Consider the following 20,459-nt stretch of genomic DNA (forward strand, 5'->3'; position numbering starts at 1 on the left):
CAGTTGATTTTCTACCCAACGACTCCATCTTTTCTCCCGCTCCAGAAAGCAAGGTGTTGGTTTGGGGCTGGGGGGAGGGGCTGGGGGAGGATTGGGTTGGTTAGGTTCCACTCTGTGCTCCACGACAGCATTCAGATTTATAGACTACACCAATATATACCAATATCACTAGGAGAACACCCTCAATGGAGAGCTCTGTCTTAAGAGAGCAGAGCACACACACACACACACACACACCATCAGTCCTTCCACTCTCTGTGAGCGTGAGCAGAGAGCTGCAGCAGCGGCGGCGGTGCTGCAGTGCAGATCCCAGCGACTCATGTCGCTGGGCAAACAAAGAGGAGAGAGAGAGAGAGGGAGAGAAAGACAGAGAGAGGGGGGTTGGGGGGGGGGGGGGTAGAGAGAGAAAGAGCAGTCTCTCTCTCTCTCTCTAATCCACCTGGCTGACCCAGGGTCAAGTACTCCACAGTTCCAGTCCAGTCAAGTGACAGAAACAGTGAGGATATCCACATCATGTCTTTAGGATTACTCACTGGGACGTTAAGAAAATACATTACAGCGTCCTTGTTGTGTGAGCCTCAGTACAATAATGACATGATTACATGCGATAGAACTATGAACTACATGCGTGCGCATGTAGTTCATGGTTCTATGGCACGCGTGCACACACGCACACGCACACGCACACACGCACACACACACACACACACACACACACACACACACACACACACACACACACACACACACACACACACACACACACACTCATTAACCACCTAAACCCTATATTACTGTACATTGACTGGGGTCGGTCAATGCAGGCTCTATACTTGGCACTCTCCTTTTTTTACCCCTATAAATGACTCTTATCTGATCTACAAGCGTGTCGCAAGCGGCGGAGGCAACACACATTAAACTGACAGACTGTAGCTTTAATTAATGACTTACAAAAACAACATTTTCACGCTAAAATATTGGACTCCATCAAAGCCGACGGGACAGAAATGGGACTGTGAAGTGCCTCCATTCCCCGGACACAACCGTCGATGTACTCACAGGAAAGGATGGGATTTCAACGGCTCATGAATAAGTGTTGCCAGCGCTGGTATCTTCGGTGCTGGGTTCAACGGAGGTGCCATGCGACAGAAGGTGTATGTATGTAAACATAAAACATAGCCCGAATAGCGAAGGTGTTCCAGTATTAGACAGCACAAGTGTGAATTGATGTAGACATTGTGCCGAGTGGTGTAAATTGAAGTCTTCGATGATGTATGCCATATCAAGAGAGAATGTGTGTGTGTGTGTGTGTGTGTGTGTGTGTGTGTGTGTGTGTGTGTGTGTGTGTGTGTGTGTGTGTGTTACAAGCATGTAAGTATACACGTGTGCACTAGCGCAGGGGTTCCCAAAGGGACATGGGGTCGTGAAATTATTTTGAGTCATCAAAAATATTTTACACAACAGAATGAGATGTAAAAGTTATTACAAATACAAATACACAAATACACTAACCATGATTGTTACGAAACCTCTATAGCCCTAGGATTAATACATTACATGTGCGGACAAATGTGCATTTATGTGCATAAAATTACCTCCGGGATTAGATTGGGGTCGCGAGTCAATGGCAGCATTATTTTGGGGCCACGAGCTGAAAAGTTTGGGAATGGTGATGGGATTGTGCATTTTCCATTTATATAGCGCATTTATCTAAGGCACTTTACATAGATTGTGCATTACATTCTCCCATTCACAGACACAACGATGGCGGAGGAAACAATGCAAGGTACCAACCTGCTCATCGGGAGCAATTAGGTGTCTTATTCAAGGACACTTGGACACTAACTCTGGGGGAGCCCGGCATCGAACTGGGAACCTCACGGTTTTCCCAACCGGCTGTTCTACCGGAGCCACTGCCACCCATGCATTAGCAGAACAACCCCCTCCCCGTATAGTAGACAGGATGCATTATGGTGCCATACAATAACCCACTAACGCTTGCCGTAACATGGCTTTAAACAAACAAACAAACGCGTCCCGCAACTGCGTGTCTTACAAGCCTCGGCTACTGCAGTTCACTGTCACACCAATTCACTTTGAGAGTTAAGAGTTCAGCACCAGGTAGGCTACACTACAGTGCACGGCGGACCCACTTCAACTAATGAACTAAAATGTTTATAAGAAATGGCACGGCGGCCAAACAGGTCCAAGTACATCCTTGCAGGCAGTGACAGTAACAGTACTGTAGCCTTCCTGTTAAGGTTTTTTGGGGCAGATTTTACCAGTGTGAGACGTATACCATTAATAGGCTAATAGGCTAAATATGCTTGAACATGCTTTGGCTAAGCGTGTGTTTAATCCACCACCACTTCTAGTTTACTAATCTTTAGACTACAGCAGACATGGCAGTTGGCTACAACCGAAACCGACTTCCTCTTCCTCTTCAAAATAAGAGCCACTTGTAATGATTAGTCAACACTAGTTTTATTTCTTAAAGGACCTTTTTTTTGTCCATGTTTTAGGTTGTTTTCATTTGCTGCTTTCTTTCGTTTTAACGATTTAACTATTTTTGACGGGGGGGTGGGGCATTCATGTCATTTACAAACTTTTACGGCGATTTCTTTATAATTTTCTTTACTATTATTTTATTTACTCCGTCAGTTTGTCACCTCCCCCTTCACATTCAGTAGATCCCGTGATCTTTTGTAGCCAGATGTAATTTCCTGGGGTCTAATTTGTAAAAAACAATATACTGTACATATTTAGCCCCCCTGTCAAAAATAGCAGAAAATCGTTAAAATGACAGAAAGCAGCAAATAAAAAGAGATTAACACTCATATTTTATACTTTCTCTAATAAAAACCTAAAACATGTTGCAAAATGTCCGTCGACTACCTTTTTTTCACTGACGAAAACTAAATAAAAATTAAGCTATGGTAACACTGAGACTAAATATACTGACAATTTCGTCAAAAAAAAAAGAAAAATGGACTAAACTGTTAGGAAGGGATTATAGTGGACAAGAGATACAGTATAACGTAAGTCATTAAGTAAAGTCATTTCACAAGTTGTGACATCAGTCATTACGACGTGTAAAGTGTAAAATCAGTCATTACGACGGCATCAAGGCCCAAATCAACACCCTTACTTGATGAGACTACATCGTCACACGAAGGCATCCAAAGTAGCAGATCAACAGGCTGGAGTGGGAACATGGCGCAGAGTGGAGCTATGTGCTTGTGTTTGGTAGTATCATTATGCTACTTTGAATACTGAAAAGTAACAGTTTAGGACATTATGAGTTTTCCTTCCGACAGTAACGATGTAAATGCTTAGATGCAGTCAGTGGACGTGTCTGTCGTACGTGTGTGTGTGCGTGCGTGCGACCGTGCGTGCATGCGTGCGGTGTCTATGTGACAGTAATAAGCTGTGTTTATATTGGTGGCTAGGAAGACTAGTCTAATTATGGTAATGTAAGGGAACGCTGCCAGTATATCTGCTGATGGATCCGCAGCTGGCGCACGTACACACAGTCACACACACAGTCACACACACTAGGGCATTAAGCAACTAGTCGACTAGTTTACTAGGCAACTAGTAAAAATGACTAGAAGTGAATTCACACACACACACACACACACACACACACACACACACACACACACACACACACACACACACACACACACACACACACACACACACACACACACACACACACACACACACACACACACACACACACACACACACACACACACACACACACACACACACACACACACACACACAGGTCCTACCTTGCTGTGCTGAACAGGTCTGTGTCTGGGTTGAGAGTGCCCGTTCTTCAGCCCAGGAACTGAGGTCTCTCCAGCATCAGCCACCATGCACACGTCTGACAGGAAGGAAACGCACACGTTAGCATCAGTGTGTGTGTGTGTGTGTGTGTTACCACACAATGAGAAGGCATGAGTCTTTTCAACAGCAGCACAGCACAGACACAACCCCCACTGATTAAGACCCCAAAAACAAGAGCTTGTGACCAAATACTAACTACATTGGATCCATTGGAACACTTGTTCTCAAAGCGGGGGACCTCCCTGAGGGCAACATGTTTTGCAATTTCATTCAACACAAATCTTCTCTGCCGGGGGGGTCCCTGGCCCAACATATCTTTAGATGGACGTTGGGGGGAGGGGGAACATGGGGGTGTATTTTGGGGGTCCTTGACATGAACAAGTCTGAGAAGTATTGCGTTGGAGGAACACGGTTTCATTTTTCCATTTCCTGAACATTTTCTGTTTTGGACATACAAGGTTTCCACCAGACAGTGACGGTGATATATGCTGTGCAACTAAATGTCCATGTGCTGTCAATAAATATGCCATTTCCCACATCCTTAAAACCGGTAATGGAACCCTTGGTCTCCGTCAGAGAGAGAGAGTGTGTGTGTGTGTGTGTGTGTGTGTGTGTGTGTGTGTGTGTGTGTGTGTGTGTGTGTGTGTGTGTGTGTGTGTGTGTGTGTGTGTGTGTGTGTATGTGCATGCGTGTGTGTGTGTGCGTGTGTGTGTGTGTGTGTGGTCATTGTTAGGCTCATATCACCCATCATTGCCTCTGAATGGGAGCAGTATATTTATTACAGCTCATTCCTCTACAGAGCACCAAACATAAACAAAGCTGACCGGTTCCAGCCTGAACCCGTCGCCGTGGGCGAGTGCCAAGCGCCCTGAGAGAGCCTTTTAAACTAAAATGAAACGCCTCCCGTTCTATAAATGGTCATGACGTGATTTCATCTCACGAAAACATCCCCTCTCTTCTCGTGGGATAATCTCTTGTCATCTCTGTGTCCATGTTTGGATGAGGATCGTTAGAAAGCAGGCGTCCTCGCCGAATGGGAATAAGTTCTAGCTGTGGCTTTCAGGGAAAGAAATCCCCAGCCAACCACGTCAGGAAGGCTGTACTTATTTCAAAAGCAGGAGGAGAGGTAAGAAGGCCGGCCATCTTCCTATGGTTCTCCGACTGCAGCTCATTAAATCCAAAAGTCCCAAAGAGAACTCGATCTGTAGTACAGTAGTTGGTGGTGCAGAACACCAATTTACTCTCTTTTGTTGTCTGAGAGGGATTTGGGACTAAAACAAGAGAAAAGTTTTGGGTCTCTCTGTTGAGAGCCTGAGAGATTTATTTTTCTTTTTCCCAGGGTTACCCAGGGTATTTGAAGTACTTAATTTCAGGCAGAAGTCTTACTCCATGAGAGATAACATTAATTGTTTGCATTTTAATTGTCTCCTCTTATCTGTTTGGTTTGTCGATAAGGAGACATGCTTCCAGTGCTGTGGCATGTGTGTTTGCCCTTTGCCCCCCTCATCATCAGCCTGCCTGGGATCCTACCCCCTCTAGTGGCAGAGGAGGTACCTGCGGGCATGTTGATGTAACTTACCAGTCAGTAAAACTCAAGTCTCTGCGAGTATTCACCACTTAACCCCTATATACTATACACATATATACTTCCCTATATACTTCCCATACTTCCCTATATACTTCCCATACTGTATATACTTCCCTACTTCACATATATACTTCCCTATATACTTCCCATACTGTATATACTTCCCTACTTCACATATATACTTCCCTATACTTCACACCCACTACAAACGAATGGCCTCAGGCCGTCCATACAGAGCCTCAAAACTCACCAAAAGGGGCTCAGCTAGACTGCTGAATGCCCCCCCCCCCCTTAAAGTACTTTGAAGTTGAAGTCACTTGTAGTTGACCGAGGTCTTCCATTTTTGTTATTTTACTCCCTCTACACAAAATAGCCTATCTGAAAATAGAAGATCTACAGGCTTGTAGATCAGCTATTTCTTAGGTTTTTTGTCTTTTATGACATGGCACAAATGGGGACGGGTTCATGTGGTTACAGGAGTGTTGTTTGAGATAGTAATCAACCTATTTCTCCTCCTTAAACCTGCTGTTTATTATTCATAAGGATTACCAAACAGACGGTGGAGGTGGGGATTGAAAAGGCTTAAGTGTTTAGGATAAGGCAAACAGCATAACACATCAGCAGGCCTTATTTGCCTTGCCTTATTAGATCCAGCAGGAAATTCAGTGTCACGACGAGTTCCCGAAACAGATGCTTTGCAACACTTGCCGCCCCCGACCACGTCGATACGGTGGAGAGCTACCTTATTTGCTTCCATTTAAACGGGGACAGTGGGTGTAGAGAGACGGGAAATGGATCAAAGCGCGGTAAGGACGTGTCAACACAGGTCTCCAGGCGGAAGCTGTGATTATCAACGTTCAGTACTAAGTTAGTACTGTACTGTAGGTTGGAATCACAGCCAGCTACCGGCGTGATTTCACCCTACAGTACACTACTAAGTTAGTACTGTACTGTAGGTTGGAATCACAGCCAGCTACCGGCGTGATTTCAACCTACATTTAGGGAGGAGCCCGTAGAACAACTATGAGTTGTTACCAGGCCTCAACGGAATTCGTTTTTGTCAGGTGAAACCTGACTAATGAAAGCTCGTGAAATGTAGACGACCTAGTCATTTAGAAGACCTAGTCATAATGACGGCCTAGCCTGATTGGCTGCCACACACACTGCCTAAGCCAATGGGAGTGTAGTATGATTGCCTTCCTCCTAAGCTATGCCACACGCACCGCGAAAGGGCTGATTTCCGCACCACAGCAAGCAAGCTGTACGACCGCAGCCTCAAAGTGACAACAGCTGCTAATGTTATGAGCTGGACAGCAGGAAAGCCACAACAAAACAGTCATTGAACCACGCACAGAACGTCGGAAACGAACGCAAACAAGGACCGCGAGGTTGCGCCACAGAAACGTACACATTACTACAATATTAATAATAATAATAATATGGGGGGAAAACAAAGACAAAAAGGGGGACAACGTAGACAGCGCCTGTTTCACCGGACACATTATTACTATGTAATCACTCCTTGTTTCTTCTCTTCTTTCTGGTCTTTTGACCAGCAGAGCATCAGCTGTGCTTGTCCAGCTTTACTCAGAACACCTGTTGTGTTCAGTTTCCTACGCTGCGCGCTCTGAAAACTCCCCCGCTGGGAATGCAACACTGTACACACCTGATACTAACGAGACGTCTTATCCCTGTCTGACCTGCCTTCCTTCTCCCTAAGGAGACCAACACCATGCTGGAGCCCACCAGAGCTCTGTGTGTGTTTGACTGTTTGTTAACAACTGTGGTGGAAAGTAACTAAGTACATTTACTGTACTTAAGTACAATTTGAGGTATTTGTACTCGAGTAATTTCCAATTTCCATTACTCTTACTTCTACTCCACTACATCGGCAAATATCGTACTCTTACTCCACTACAATTATTTGAAAACAAGCGGTAGATTTTTATTATTATTATTACAAGACCTACAGTAACCACTTCAGCCATGAAAATAGACGATCTACAAAATGTTCAAAAGATTTTCATACGTTTGAAAACATTCTGCAAAATTAGTACTTTCTACTTTTTGTACTTTAGTTAAGTACATTTATTCAAGTCAATTTTAAATACTTTTAGTTGTAACAATATTGCAGTATTGATACTTTTACTTAAGTAAAACATTCGAAAACTTTTTCCACCACTGGTTAACAAGGAACCAGAGATCTCGTTTCGTTTTGAAGGGCTGTTAGCCATGATTCACATGACGCTCGTCCAACCATGTGTTCAACTTCAGCCTGTTTTTTGGGGGATTGCTACATTTACAGAGCAAACGTGTACATACACGTTCAGATTTCAAATATAAAGTGCTCACCCAAGTGCCACGGAATGCTCGAATGTTAGAATTTCGGCTATTAGCACCCGTGCAGTCCACGTTGTTTAATAAAAAAAGCATTTAGCAAATAAACATGCTGCAGTTGAACCATAACTGTCATGATGATGACATGTCATGTTTCAGGGTGTGTAACTGGGAAGGAAGTGTTGTGGTAGCTGGGCTAATTGGTGGGGGTTGTCAAACTACTGCTGACGACAGGAGATGACACCAAAAGACAATATGGTGAATATTCAAATGTCATCCAAGAGGCAAGTACATGAAATAACATGTCCCCGCTTAATTTCATCACGAGGGCGCTCAATGGGGTTCAAGCCGACAGCACTCCGACAGTAATATAATTATGATTTTCAGGGTTTAGACCAGATATGCATGACTGACCAGGGATAATGCTGGATAACAGCCTGCTGATAGACCGACACAAACGTCAACACACAAGAACGTGTCGTTGGATAGAACGTGCGCACACGCACACACACACACACACACACGTTGGCATTACTATACTTATGAGTACATCAACATTTTAGGCCATCAACTTTAACAATAAAACCAGCATTTCTCTTGTGAGGACCAGGAAAACTGACCCCAGAATGTCCATTTCTCAAATACCAACTATCCTCTTGGGGACATGTGGCTCTTCTCACCAGTATAGTAATACAAGCACACACACACAGGCACGCACACACAGGCACACACACACACACACACACACACACACACACACACACACACACGCACACACAGGCATGCGCGCACTCGCACAAACACACTTAGCCATTTTGGGGAAGGTGTGGTTTCCTCGTTGCCACACACCATCTGTGACTACATCTGCACTTTATTGATACAGAGCGTGGCTTAAATTTCACACTGAAGCTGCTGAATGTCTTCACACAGCGGCCAGTCAACATCTGCTCGCCTGTCCTTAACACATTTGATCGTTAGAGGGTCGTGTTTAACTTTGGTTACTACCTCGTCTTATTGTATCCAAAACCGCTACCTTTCGGGAAATGTAAAAGAATAGGCTGTGTTCCAATGGATCCAATGTTAGTTATCATTTACTCACAATATGTTTCATTGGTTCAATGTATTTATTATATTAAACCCAATGGTGTAAACTAACTAAATACATGTACTTAAGTACTGTACTTAAGAAGAATGTTGAGGTATTTGTACATTACTTGAGTAATTCCAATTTCCAGTACTTTTACTTCTACTCCACTACATCTCAGAGGCAAATATTGTACTTTTACTCAACTACATTTATTTGAAAACTTTAGTTACTAGTTACTTTGTAGACTTTGATTATTATTACAAAGCATATACATTAATCACTGCAAACCAATATACATTTCAGCCATTTGAAAATGGCCGATCTACAAGATCACAATGCGTCGCGATGCAACACATTGTGAGCTTGTAGATCTGTCATTTTCAAAAGATGATTATGCACATGAAAAATGAGACATTCTGCATGAGTACTTTCACTTTTGGTACATTGTGATGCCAATACTTTTGTATTTTCAGATTTTTCACCCACGTACATTTTTGAATTCTGCGTCTATAGTTCTACATTGCAGTATTGATGCTTTTACTCAAGTAAAGTGTGTGTGTGTACCTGAGGAGGACTTGGCTCGGTGGTGCGTGGGGGTCCGCGCGGCCAGGCCGGGGGGGTCAGGGGTCAGGTCGAGGGTGGTCAGAGGGGTCCGTATGGAGGGACCCTCTCGCCTCACGCTCAGCTGCACCGTCTGCTCGGCAAACAGCGTCTGGATCAGAGTCAGGTCCAGGCTGGACACGCTGCAACCGTTCAGCACCAAGATCTCATCCCCCGGACGCAGGCCTGGCGGCGGCAGCAACACACACACACACACACACACACACACACACACACACGCACACGCACACGCACACGCACACGCACACGCACACATATATATAATGGTTAAGAGGAGATTGCAGGAGAGTGCAGACTTGTGTGGTGCTTTCATCTCTGCAGAGGTCGTAATGGTTTCGAATCCACCGTGGGTTACATCTGGTTTTGTCCAGTGCCGACACAAACACAATTGGCCCGTGTTCAGGGGAGGGAAGCCGGGGCGTGGAGGGTCATAATTGTTACTGCATTGTATTCCTACAGGCTGGGTGGCGGGGGGGTAGTGTTGGGGCTGGTGGAGTGTGACGAACACTCTGGCAGGTGAGTCAGTAAGACAACAACAGTCACAACACAGGAACGTGTGTGGGGAGGAATGAATTGGCCTAACGACTAAATTGGGGAGAAAAAGGGGTACAAAATGAAGTAAAATCTGGGTAGGACGGTACCTTCACTGAAAGCCAGTCCGTCAGGTAGGACCTCATTGACGAAGATTCTGCTGTTCTTCTGTCCATCGATGTGTCCTGTTACTGCGAAACCTGAAGCATAGAGACAAACAGACATAAAACAAAGAAAGAAATTTGTTACACTTTTGTAACACAACAAAGGATTTGATGAAGTATCATACTGTATACTGTAATTAGTTTGTCTAATATGGGCTATCTATTATGTTCATCAATGCTTGTCTTGTTTCATATAATAAAAGTAATGTGATTGACTGCAAGGTATTCAGGTGACCCAGCCTAGTCTGTCCAAAACGGTCGTTTTTCTGTCTCTGCGTCCACAATAAAATTTGCATCTATAGTGTGCGTCTATACTCTTTTTCATAATTTATTATGATATACTCATAGAGTTGAATGAGCATTTATTAATCATTTTTAATACCTATTTTACCATCATGTTTATGGTCTGAATGAATAGCATTGATTCATGCAAAGAATAGTCAACAGATCAATGGATTTTGTTAGCGCTCGTCCGGTTCTAGAATAGAATCCAGACGGTCTATGTGTCTAATGTATTGTGAGGTCTAGTGGACTCACCAAAGTCTCCCGTGCCGCTGGGCCTGCTCATGTGCAGAGTGAATACATTCAACGGAACCACCTCCAGCTGATGGTACTCCTGGAACATTAAACAAATAAAACGTTTAAAACTCGGAGAGCCCTGCGTATCCCGTGGTACTCGCTCAGTACAGTCCTCGGTGTCAATTGAACTCAAACATGGATGTAAATGGAACAAAACATGGACCCTTACAGGTCCTGCTGTGGTGGGTGGTTGATTCAATGATTGAATACTTCAATAAATGTAGTGGTATGGAGTAGAAGTAAAAGTACTGGACATTGAAAGTACTCAAGTAAAGCAACAAATACCTCAAAATTGTACTTAAGTACAAATAATACTTTCCACCACTGTTAGAAAACCAAGCTCGAACGGTATGTCAAGTCTATGTCAAGACTGTGGTGTACTCGTTTGTCTTGTATTAATAGTATTTTGTCTGTGTAATGTAATGTTCGTATTGTGGTATTTGTTGTTTTTCTATGTTGGGTTTAAAAAAACAATGGGTGGTTCTATATGCATTGTATTGCGATTGAACAGATGTGAAATTTCAGAGCCTCAATAAAAATAAAGAAAAGAAAAGCAAGCTCCGTCACTCACCACGCCGTGCAGAAGCTCGTCGGGGGACAGGTATTGGACCTCCCCCTCCTGGCCACCCACACACCTGTGCACACGGAGGCAGTGGAGAGCCGGGTCCAGGTGCGTCACCTGCAGCAACCACAACAACGCTAATTGATTGCCCTGATTGAGGACAGCTTGAGGACAACACGCAACAGCGTACGCACAGTATGGCAGCTGGCAACTGTGGAATATGCTACTCAATTAAACATAAGCCTGTTTAACAAAAGACATTAGTTGTGATCTGGACGGGCGTTGCGTGTGTGTGTGTGTGTGTGTGTGTGTGTGTGTGTGTGTGTGTGTGTGTGTTTGCTTGTCACACTTGTGTGAGAGGGTGGGGTCAGGGTTGTGGGATCGTGTACAAGTTTCACAGGCACTTAACCAAATTAACCCTAGTGTCCTCCTTCTGCCATGAACTGCAATGTGAGGCATAGTTGGGCTACTTTCAACAAAGAGATTTGGTAGAGGGAAACAAGGACGGGACCCTTGTAAGGTTAGTGGTTAATGAATGAATGAATGAATTAATTATAATGAGAGACCCATACGATGATTTGACAGTAGAGCAATGGAGCGTTATGTTTTTGTTTGTGATTTAGAGTTTTTAGAGAACTTTCTCTTGCAAAAGCCGTTTCTGTTCTATGGGTCACGTTTAATCTCTGGTGAGTGGTTGTTGCATTTTAAATGGCATGATTTGTCTGTGCCTACACACTGTACTGTACATACGTGTAGCTACTCCAATGTGCAAACTATATCCACGCCTTTGAATGCACAAATCGAAAATGTTGAAACTACACATACGCCTGGGTAGCCAGATCACAAACAAATCATGGATAAACGAAACAAGAGGACTTCATATTGACATTGGCTTCATCTCCATTTGGCATCGACGGCGGTGTCGAGAAACAACAAATCCTTCTCAAATGCGAAACTAAGTCCCAGAGTGGTTCTGTTGCAAACAAGAGTCCAACCGTTGTATCCGTGTGGTAACTATCAAACTGCTGTCTCTATTTCGGACATGTCATTATAGTTCATTTACATCTTTTGTGAGCTTGCAGATCGGTTATTTTCAGCAAAAATGGAGGACCATGATGTTCATACTTTTACTTAACCCATTTAGACCTGAGAAAGGATTCTACAAATGCTTTCTAAATACTGACAGTTTACTGAAAAACCTATGTTTCTGTGTTAGTGGTGCTCAAACATTATCATGTCAAGGACCTCCAAAAATATATATGTAATTGGCTGCCGACCCCCATGTGAAAATATGTTGTTCCAGTGACCAACCAGAAGCAAAGATTTGAGTTAAAACGCTCGCTCTGAAAGAATATATATTCAAAGACTTGTGCAGACTTGTTTATGAGCTTGTAGATCTGCAAATCCTCATCCTAGCACTTTCCCTTGTCTATATTTGTGTATGTTTTATTGTATTGTATTTTATACTGTGCTAAAGCCAACGTACCTTGCAGGCCGAGGCCAGGACGTGGGCGGCCGTGTGCTCTCTCTTCACAGGGAGCTGCACCGTCAGGTTGTCTGGCAGGTACACGCTGCAGCTCAGCACCTCGCTGCCGCTGCTCTCCCACACGCCGCCCTCGGGGGGCGACATGGAGTAGATGCTGCTCAGCACGTCCAGCCTCTGCTCAGGGGAAGGGAAGGGAGGGAGGGATAGGATGAAGTAAGAAGACGATACAAGAGACGGCAAAGAGGGAGAGTGAGACAAGCAAGAGGTAGGAGGGAGGGAGAGATAGAGAGAGAGATGTCCAGTGTGTGAGGGGAAAAGAGAGGTGTATGAAAGAGAAAGATGGAGAGAGAGAGAGAGAGAGAGAGACAGAGACAGAGACAGAGACAGAGACAGAGACAGAGACAGAGACAGAGACAGAGACAGAGACAGAGACAGAGACAGAGACAGAGACAGACAGACAGACAGACAGACAGACAGACAGACAGACAGACAGACAGACAGACAGACAGACAGACAGACAGAACAAAGACAGAAATAGGAGAAGGAATACGTAAGTGGCAAACAAATCAATGGACTTCCATTAGTCTAAATGTGGAGCCTGGCAGCGGTTCAAAGTGCTGAGTAAAGTTGTCATACAATTAAGCCTCTCAGAAAGTAATTTGACAACGCATACACATGGTTGTCCACATAATATCGCCGTAATGATCGAGTACACATTGCGGACGAACTGCAGAGGCTGAGCTATTGGCGCATTGGCAAGACCAATTTGGTTTCCTCAAAAGCCACTCACGTCACTTTGCGTCCAGTGATGGAGTAGGAGAAAAAACAAAAGCGAAATCAGAGTGCGGCCTTTGAAGGAAGCCATTTGAGGGCAATTATCTCTCAGTGGGACTAAACAGTGGGGTTTGGAGTTGGGTATTAATGCTGGGGTTAGCTCGCCACTGGGGCGCACAGGCGGCCATTCCGGGGTTTTTGGTTGCGACTCCATGTCTCTGGAGGGGGGAAAGGGACCACTGTTGCATTGTGGGGCAGCCGACGCCGACGCCAAAGTGTGTGGCTTCGGACCACAACTATCGAGGCTCGACATCTTGAGGAAATACTCAATCATGCCAAATGCACCAAAACCTCAAGGGTTGGTTGACTCAAACCAATGATTCAGCACTTCTGACCGAAAACTGTTTAGAGGGGGGTTCTTCTCAGCTAGACGGAGCAAGATAATTGAGACATTAAAAGCTATCGTAGCAACTTCTGTTAGGGGGTCTGGGAGCACAGTGAGCCGTTAACGCCATTGTGGGACCACCACCGCAAGAGTAAGCCAAGCGGTGTGGGCGTGCGTGTGTGTGTGTGTGTGTGTGTGTGTGTGTGTCTTTGTGTATTGCCACTGATGCGTCACCTCGCCTCGAACAGGAAAGCCTTTAGAGATGTTTTCCCCTGAGACCAAATGTCTGAGGAGTAAACTGAGGTGCTTTTGATTCAGGCTGTAAGCGTCACCATCACACCCCCCTACCCCCAATACCCCCCAAACAAACTGACGCCGCGCACGCACGCGCTGGCCGGGACAACAAAGCAGCATTCTGACCAGCATGGCTACATGGGGCGGACAGGCAAACATTCACCTCATGTTCCAGCAACACGTCCCAGTGACTTCACTACCTTACAGTTACACCAGGCCATGCCAAGATAAATGCTCCTGTTCCTGTTGGCTTGGTCAATGGCTTCAAATGTTCCTGTAGGCTTGGTCAATGGCTTCAAATGTTCCTGTAGGCTTGGTCAATGGCTTCAAATGTTCCTGTAGGCTTGGTCAATGGCTACCAATGTTTCAATCAAGTGCGTATGTTTCCTAATCAATCAAGTGCGTATGTTTCCTAAATCTGCATGCAGATAAGAAATACGTAAATGCGGATCTACAAATAAGCAAAAGACATTGTAATTTACCAAAATCAGCCTGGGGTGATTTGGTCATTTCAAAAGGTTCTTGAAATAAGACATTCTGTTTAAAAGTGTAGTTTGTTGTATCATAACACTTTGGGACATTGACGCAATATACCATACTCCAAAAACAATATCTTCATGAAACGATTATCTTTTAATTATGTTTTCAGCTTGTGGGATCGTTTGTGTTTACGAACCGGGGGGGGGGGGGGGGGGGGTTCGGGGGAATTAGTTGATAATGTGCATAACCGCCACCACCTCACATTTAGGCGACGTGGCGTGACTGGAAAATTGAAAAGATTCGGCGGCCGACACGACAGTGACCCTGTGGGCGCGGTGTGAGTAACTGTACACTCATTCAGAGTCAGAGTGAGGTCGGAACACCAACCCGTTGCCTGGTCAACTTTCCACCGAGCTCTGCCAATGCTCGGGTCCAGGCACGCGCTGCTCATCACCACTCTGTGCGTGTGTGTGTGTGTGTGTGTGTGTCAAGAGTGAGAGAGAAAAAAGTATATACACAGTAGTACATCACCGTCAGGTGGAAACCCTGTGTGTCAACAGCGGTCACTTTTCCAGGATTCAAATTCAAAAATAGCGAAAGATCTACAAGCTCAACACTTCCGAGCTCATGTTGATGCTTATGTGTAGACACTGTCGTGTCGTGGCGTTAATTTACGGGAAAAGAAAACGCACAAAAAAGTTAAAATATGGACATAAGACGTTGCACCCGCCAGCAACGACATGAGGTGGAGATCGGCCCCAAAAATACATTCAAGCCAGTCATTCAGTGTTTCCTCTCGCGGAGTCTCCACCCTGGAGACTCCGAGGACGGAATGTGGACAAAACGGATGTTGACTGACCGGCGGTGGAAAAAGTACTCAATTGATTTAGTAAAAGTATCAATACCGCAATGTAGAAATACTACAAGTCCAATACAAAAGTATTGGCATCAAAAATGTTCCATTTAGCCGATCTACGAGCTCACAACGTGTCGCAAAATGTATATGGCTGAAGTGATTACTTTGTGTCTTGTTATAATAATCAAAATCTACAAAGTAACTAGTAACTAAAGTTTTGGAGTAAGAGTACAACATTTGGATCCGATATGTAGTGTCAAATTTACTTAAGTAAATGTACTTAGTTACTTTCCACCACTGTACGACTGCCAGCCCAAGACACGGACCTTTGTACCAAAAATACACGCGCGTGCCGCATGTTCCGTTCCACTTAGCAACTGGCTAACACAAACACCGCGGTACCAACCTGCCGGGTACACGGACAAGAAACCCAGATGATGACACACACGGCAGTCTCCACTACACTACTCTCCCTACATTACGTCTATTATGGGGCTATTACACATGATTTCCTTTAAAAAGCTCCACCCGATGTCCTCTTTTAGATACACAGGACACGTGTGTTTGTATGTGTGTGTGTGTGTGTGTGTGTGTGTGTGTGTGTGTGTGTGTGTGTGTGTGTGCACGTGTGTGTGGTGGCGGACGGTAGCGGACCACACAAACGCAATGACACGGGTTTGATTCCATCTGTAAGACCTGTGTTGCATGTCTTTCCCCGTCTCTGTCATCGGTTTCCTGTTTTTTCTGTGCCGTTACATCTAAGTGCATGCAAAGAGACTGCATAAAAACATTATCTAAAGAAGAAAATGTGTTATGTAAAGGCAGACGTGTGCGGTGCGGTGCGGTGTGACCACAAACACACACATTTTTAACCCATTAAGATCTGAGGCCTGAGTGTCTGTACACTGCCTCAAGCCTCAGTTACACTTAGATGTGTGGTGGGTGTCACGCTCAGTAAATAGCAGATCTACAAGATCACAATGCGTCACGAACATGACGCGTTGTGAGCTTGTATATCTGCCATTTACGGCATGAAACGCCAGCGTGCAAAACAGGCATAAATCAGGCTTCAGGTGGAGCAGTTATGTACCCCTCCCAAGGTGGGTCAGTTCTGCGTGGGTGGTTGTGGGGTATGTGTAGTGGAGGAACGCTAAGCCTTTCTGAATGAATGTTGACATGGGGGGACGACGACATAATCCTCTTTACATACAGTGGTCCTGAGCGGTGCTTGTGGGAATACTCCACAGTGTCAACACAGTAGCAGTAGGTTGAGACAAAGACCGTCTATACAGGGACACTCAACACACATGCAGGCACGCACACACGCGGACGGACCCAAACCACACAAATGGGTCGCCATGCAACTCCTTGCAACCAAACAGTTGCGAGTAGACTCATGTAGACGCATGTAGTTGCAAGCAACCATTGCATTGAACCAATTGAATCACTTGTGTCGACATGTGCCACCAATGCGCCGACGTGCAACAGGACATAATCACACCGCTGCGACGAACGCTGAAACCGTTTTGTAGCGTCTCCACCCAGTGGTGTGGTAAATAACGGACCCGGAAATTATACTCCATAATGAAACCTAGGAGCTATTATCATAGCAGCGAACAATAAGAGACCTTAAATTCCACGTTTTGACCTCAATGAATATATGAATCCATGATCGCACACAGTTTGATTCCTTGGAGGTATAAGTCTGAGTCTGAGTGCTCTCCGCTCTCACTGAACTGACAGTGGAACTGGCAGTAATCTGATCCCAGGTCAGTGTAATCATCGCTGCATCACCACACACACACACACACACACACACACACACACACACACACAGACGTGCACAAACGTGTGCAGGCGTTCACACACACACACACACACACACACACACACACGTTACTTGACTTCTCTTCCGAGGATTAGAAGAACATTACTACTTCATAATTACAGGGATTCAAGAGAGCCACAGCAGGACAGGAGGGGATGAAGTCAGCCCATGTGTCGGTGAAAATCAATACAGCTTTGGTTACCTCTCCTCTCTACCTCTCTCTCTCTCTGTTTCTCTATTAGAGTATAAAATCCCCCACTAAATCAAAATGGATTCCCGAGACGAGTTACTTTCCACGTTTGCGCCAAAATTCGAGGAAAGATCGAAAGACCGTGTGACACATTCCAGACAATAACACGACAGAGCTTAAGAAAGACTGCCTTTGTGCCTGGAGTCACTTCCTTGTCTGTATCTGGCTGTAGGCAATTAATGGCACTACGGCGAGCTTTGACACAAGCCACATTCACCATTTACCCCAACACGCACACGCACACACACACGCACACAGTCACACACACACACACACTGTCTGTAGCATGAATCATGGTATCCGGTTGGGGGAAGAAGAGCGTCTTAAAAAACCCCACTGCTTCTTCTCTGCTTAGTCTAAAAATGTCCATTTATCCTCGTCTTTTGCGTGTCGAGGCATTAATCGCTTCAGAAGATCGGGGCGGCACTTTGAAGACGAGGTCTTCTGTGCATGAAAAGACGCCCAGAGGCACACAGTGATGGAAGAGTCTCTACCGGGAGGACAACGATGGCTCTGTGTGTGTGTGTGAGAGAAAGCTGTTACCGCCTGGATGCTATTTATACTCCATGGTACAATGGCGGTGCTTAAGTCGCCTCGGAAAAGATATTCAAGCTACCGTAACGATGCGTCACGTCACGTCACTGTTGCACCTTGGAGCGGAAATTAGGCTCAACCACTCAAAACCCCAGCATCCTTATTGGCGGGGAAGGCTTTCGCAGGACAATCGCAGTGCGGCGCATTGTCCATTTTCAGCAAAAGCCTACGCCACAATTAAAACGAAAAAGACAGTAGTATAGACTGGAGACCTCAGGTCGCTCAACCATATGGTTGAAGTGGTTAAGCTAGGAGGAACATCCCTGTGCACTGCCGTTACATTCTCAGACAGACAGAAAAGTCACATTCAACGTGTCTAACTTTGAAATACTTTTAACACGCTCGTGCACAGGCGCGTGACGCCGCAGCAAACAAGACTTTTTCCACCCTGTGCCGCTCCTCCTGTGTGACACTTCAACTCAACGCCATTATCTCGTCTGTGTTGTGAAAACCAAAGAGGCCCGCCGCCCCCCGGCCTCCATAGCGTCCAGATGCAGGGCAGAGCGAGAAGAACCAGTGAAAACGAGGAGCTCTCATTCGACATGCTGCCGTCTGCCTTTAGTATCTGTCTAGCTAGCAGACACCTGCAGATAAACATGAAAGCATGCTCCGCTTTGATCCACAACTCATATTTCATACCGCCAGTCAGAGACACACAGCCACGCACGCACGCGCACACACCCCCGCACCAACATCACAATCCTCTTCACAGACACACAGGAGTGTGACGGAAATATACCCGCACTCGGTCTGTCTTCAAACGCATGACAGACGGCGGAAGGTCAAAGGAGAAGGAGAACTGACTTCTGCGCCAATGGTTTCTCATTCACCTCTGCACTGTATACTGTAGTATATGCAATGAACTGACTATATTATTGCACCCTTTTTGTTGCTTTTCCCGCCATGTTTCTGATTTCTTGAGGACAAATACATGAGTGTGAAGACGGTCATCTCTTACCTCAGTGCTGCTGGGAGGCAGGAAGTAGTGTTGACCACCAGCGTCACCGTCAAAGAGCTGAAACACAGGAAGAGACAAACAGACAATTAAGAGAGACAATTAGACAGACAGACAGACAGACAGCAAGGCACCACACACACAGTGATTCATCAGTGATGAAGCACAGCGTGACCTGTAACAACACAATATCATTACACCCCCCCCCCCCACACACACACACACACACACACACACAAACAGCTAATTAAAAACCAATGCGGCGATCACTCAGTGCTTTGATGAATATTTCCACACAAGGCTCTGTAGCCTTTGAGGCTCCGGGGGCCGTAATAAGCAGCGTGTGTGTGTTTGTGTGCGTGCGTGCGTGCGTGTGTGTGTGTGTGTGTGTGTGTGTGTGTGTGTGTGTACACTGAGGCAGTGTTCCAGTGTGAGGCAGAGAGACGCAGTTCAAGTCATAAATGAGTTCACCACTTCTCCATCTCCCTCCTCTGACTTCCCTCTCCCTCTCTCGTCTTGCTTCTTCGATCGAGTCCATACATCATTTTCCTTCAACTTTATCTGTCAGCGCCTTCAACACATCATCCATCTATCTATGCATCTACGGACCTTTCTCTTTCAGCTCCCCCCCCCCCCCCCTCTCTCTCTCTCCCCCTTGGATTAATTTTAAATTAACACAGAGATGAATCATATCATATCTCTCTCACACACAGAGATGTTAATCTCATTTAATATGATCTCAATATTATATTGTTCTTATTATTCTTCAATAAAATATATCTATTGGATTGGGGAGTTCAGCGTGTTCCTCAACCTGCAGCGTGTTCCTCAATTTCCTGCAATAGATGCCTTCAGTTCAGATGAATTGACTCACATGTTATTACAGTAGGCATGTAACGAGTCCCTCAACTCATGAGACTTGAATGAGATGCTATTAGGCTCACACACAAAAAAAAAGATTCAGTCAAATGACCGAAAAATCTATTCTCTTGAAAATATCCTGAATTTCTTATTTTTTTGCTATTTTTTGCATTGCGATACTTTTTTTAAATCGATTTAAATTGTCACCATTTTGAATCAATTACAATCGATTCACAATAAATTGTTACATATGCCAACATGTTATAGATCAAATAAACACAAACACCCTGCTCATTGGAGAGAGGTTAACGACCATTAACACAAACCATCTGACATCATTACGGGAACAAACAGAAAACAACAGATGGC

General features: G+C 45.0%; 1 protein-coding gene across 1 annotated transcript in view; it reads right to left on the reverse strand.

The window, feature by feature from the left end:
- The window catches only part of tiam2a (TIAM Rac1 associated GEF 2a), an 80,794-nt gene that overhangs the window by 36,784 nt on the left and 23,551 nt on the right, over positions 1 to 20,459 (reverse strand). The window contains 7 exon segments of the mRNA XM_083792417.1: positions 3,801 to 3,895; positions 9,435 to 9,656; positions 10,133 to 10,222; positions 10,724 to 10,802; positions 11,337 to 11,444; positions 12,814 to 12,987; positions 19,233 to 19,289. Of these exon segments, the coding sequence (XP_083648543.1) occupies positions 3,801 to 3,895; positions 9,435 to 9,656; positions 10,133 to 10,222; positions 10,724 to 10,802; positions 11,337 to 11,444; positions 12,814 to 12,987; positions 19,233 to 19,289 (825 nt within the window).

This window comes from Protomyctophum parallelum, assembly GCF_964188405.1.
Source record: "Protomyctophum parallelum genome assembly, chromosome: 20".
NCBI classification, from domain to species: Eukaryota; Metazoa; Chordata; class Actinopteri; order Myctophiformes; family Myctophidae; genus Protomyctophum; species Protomyctophum parallelum.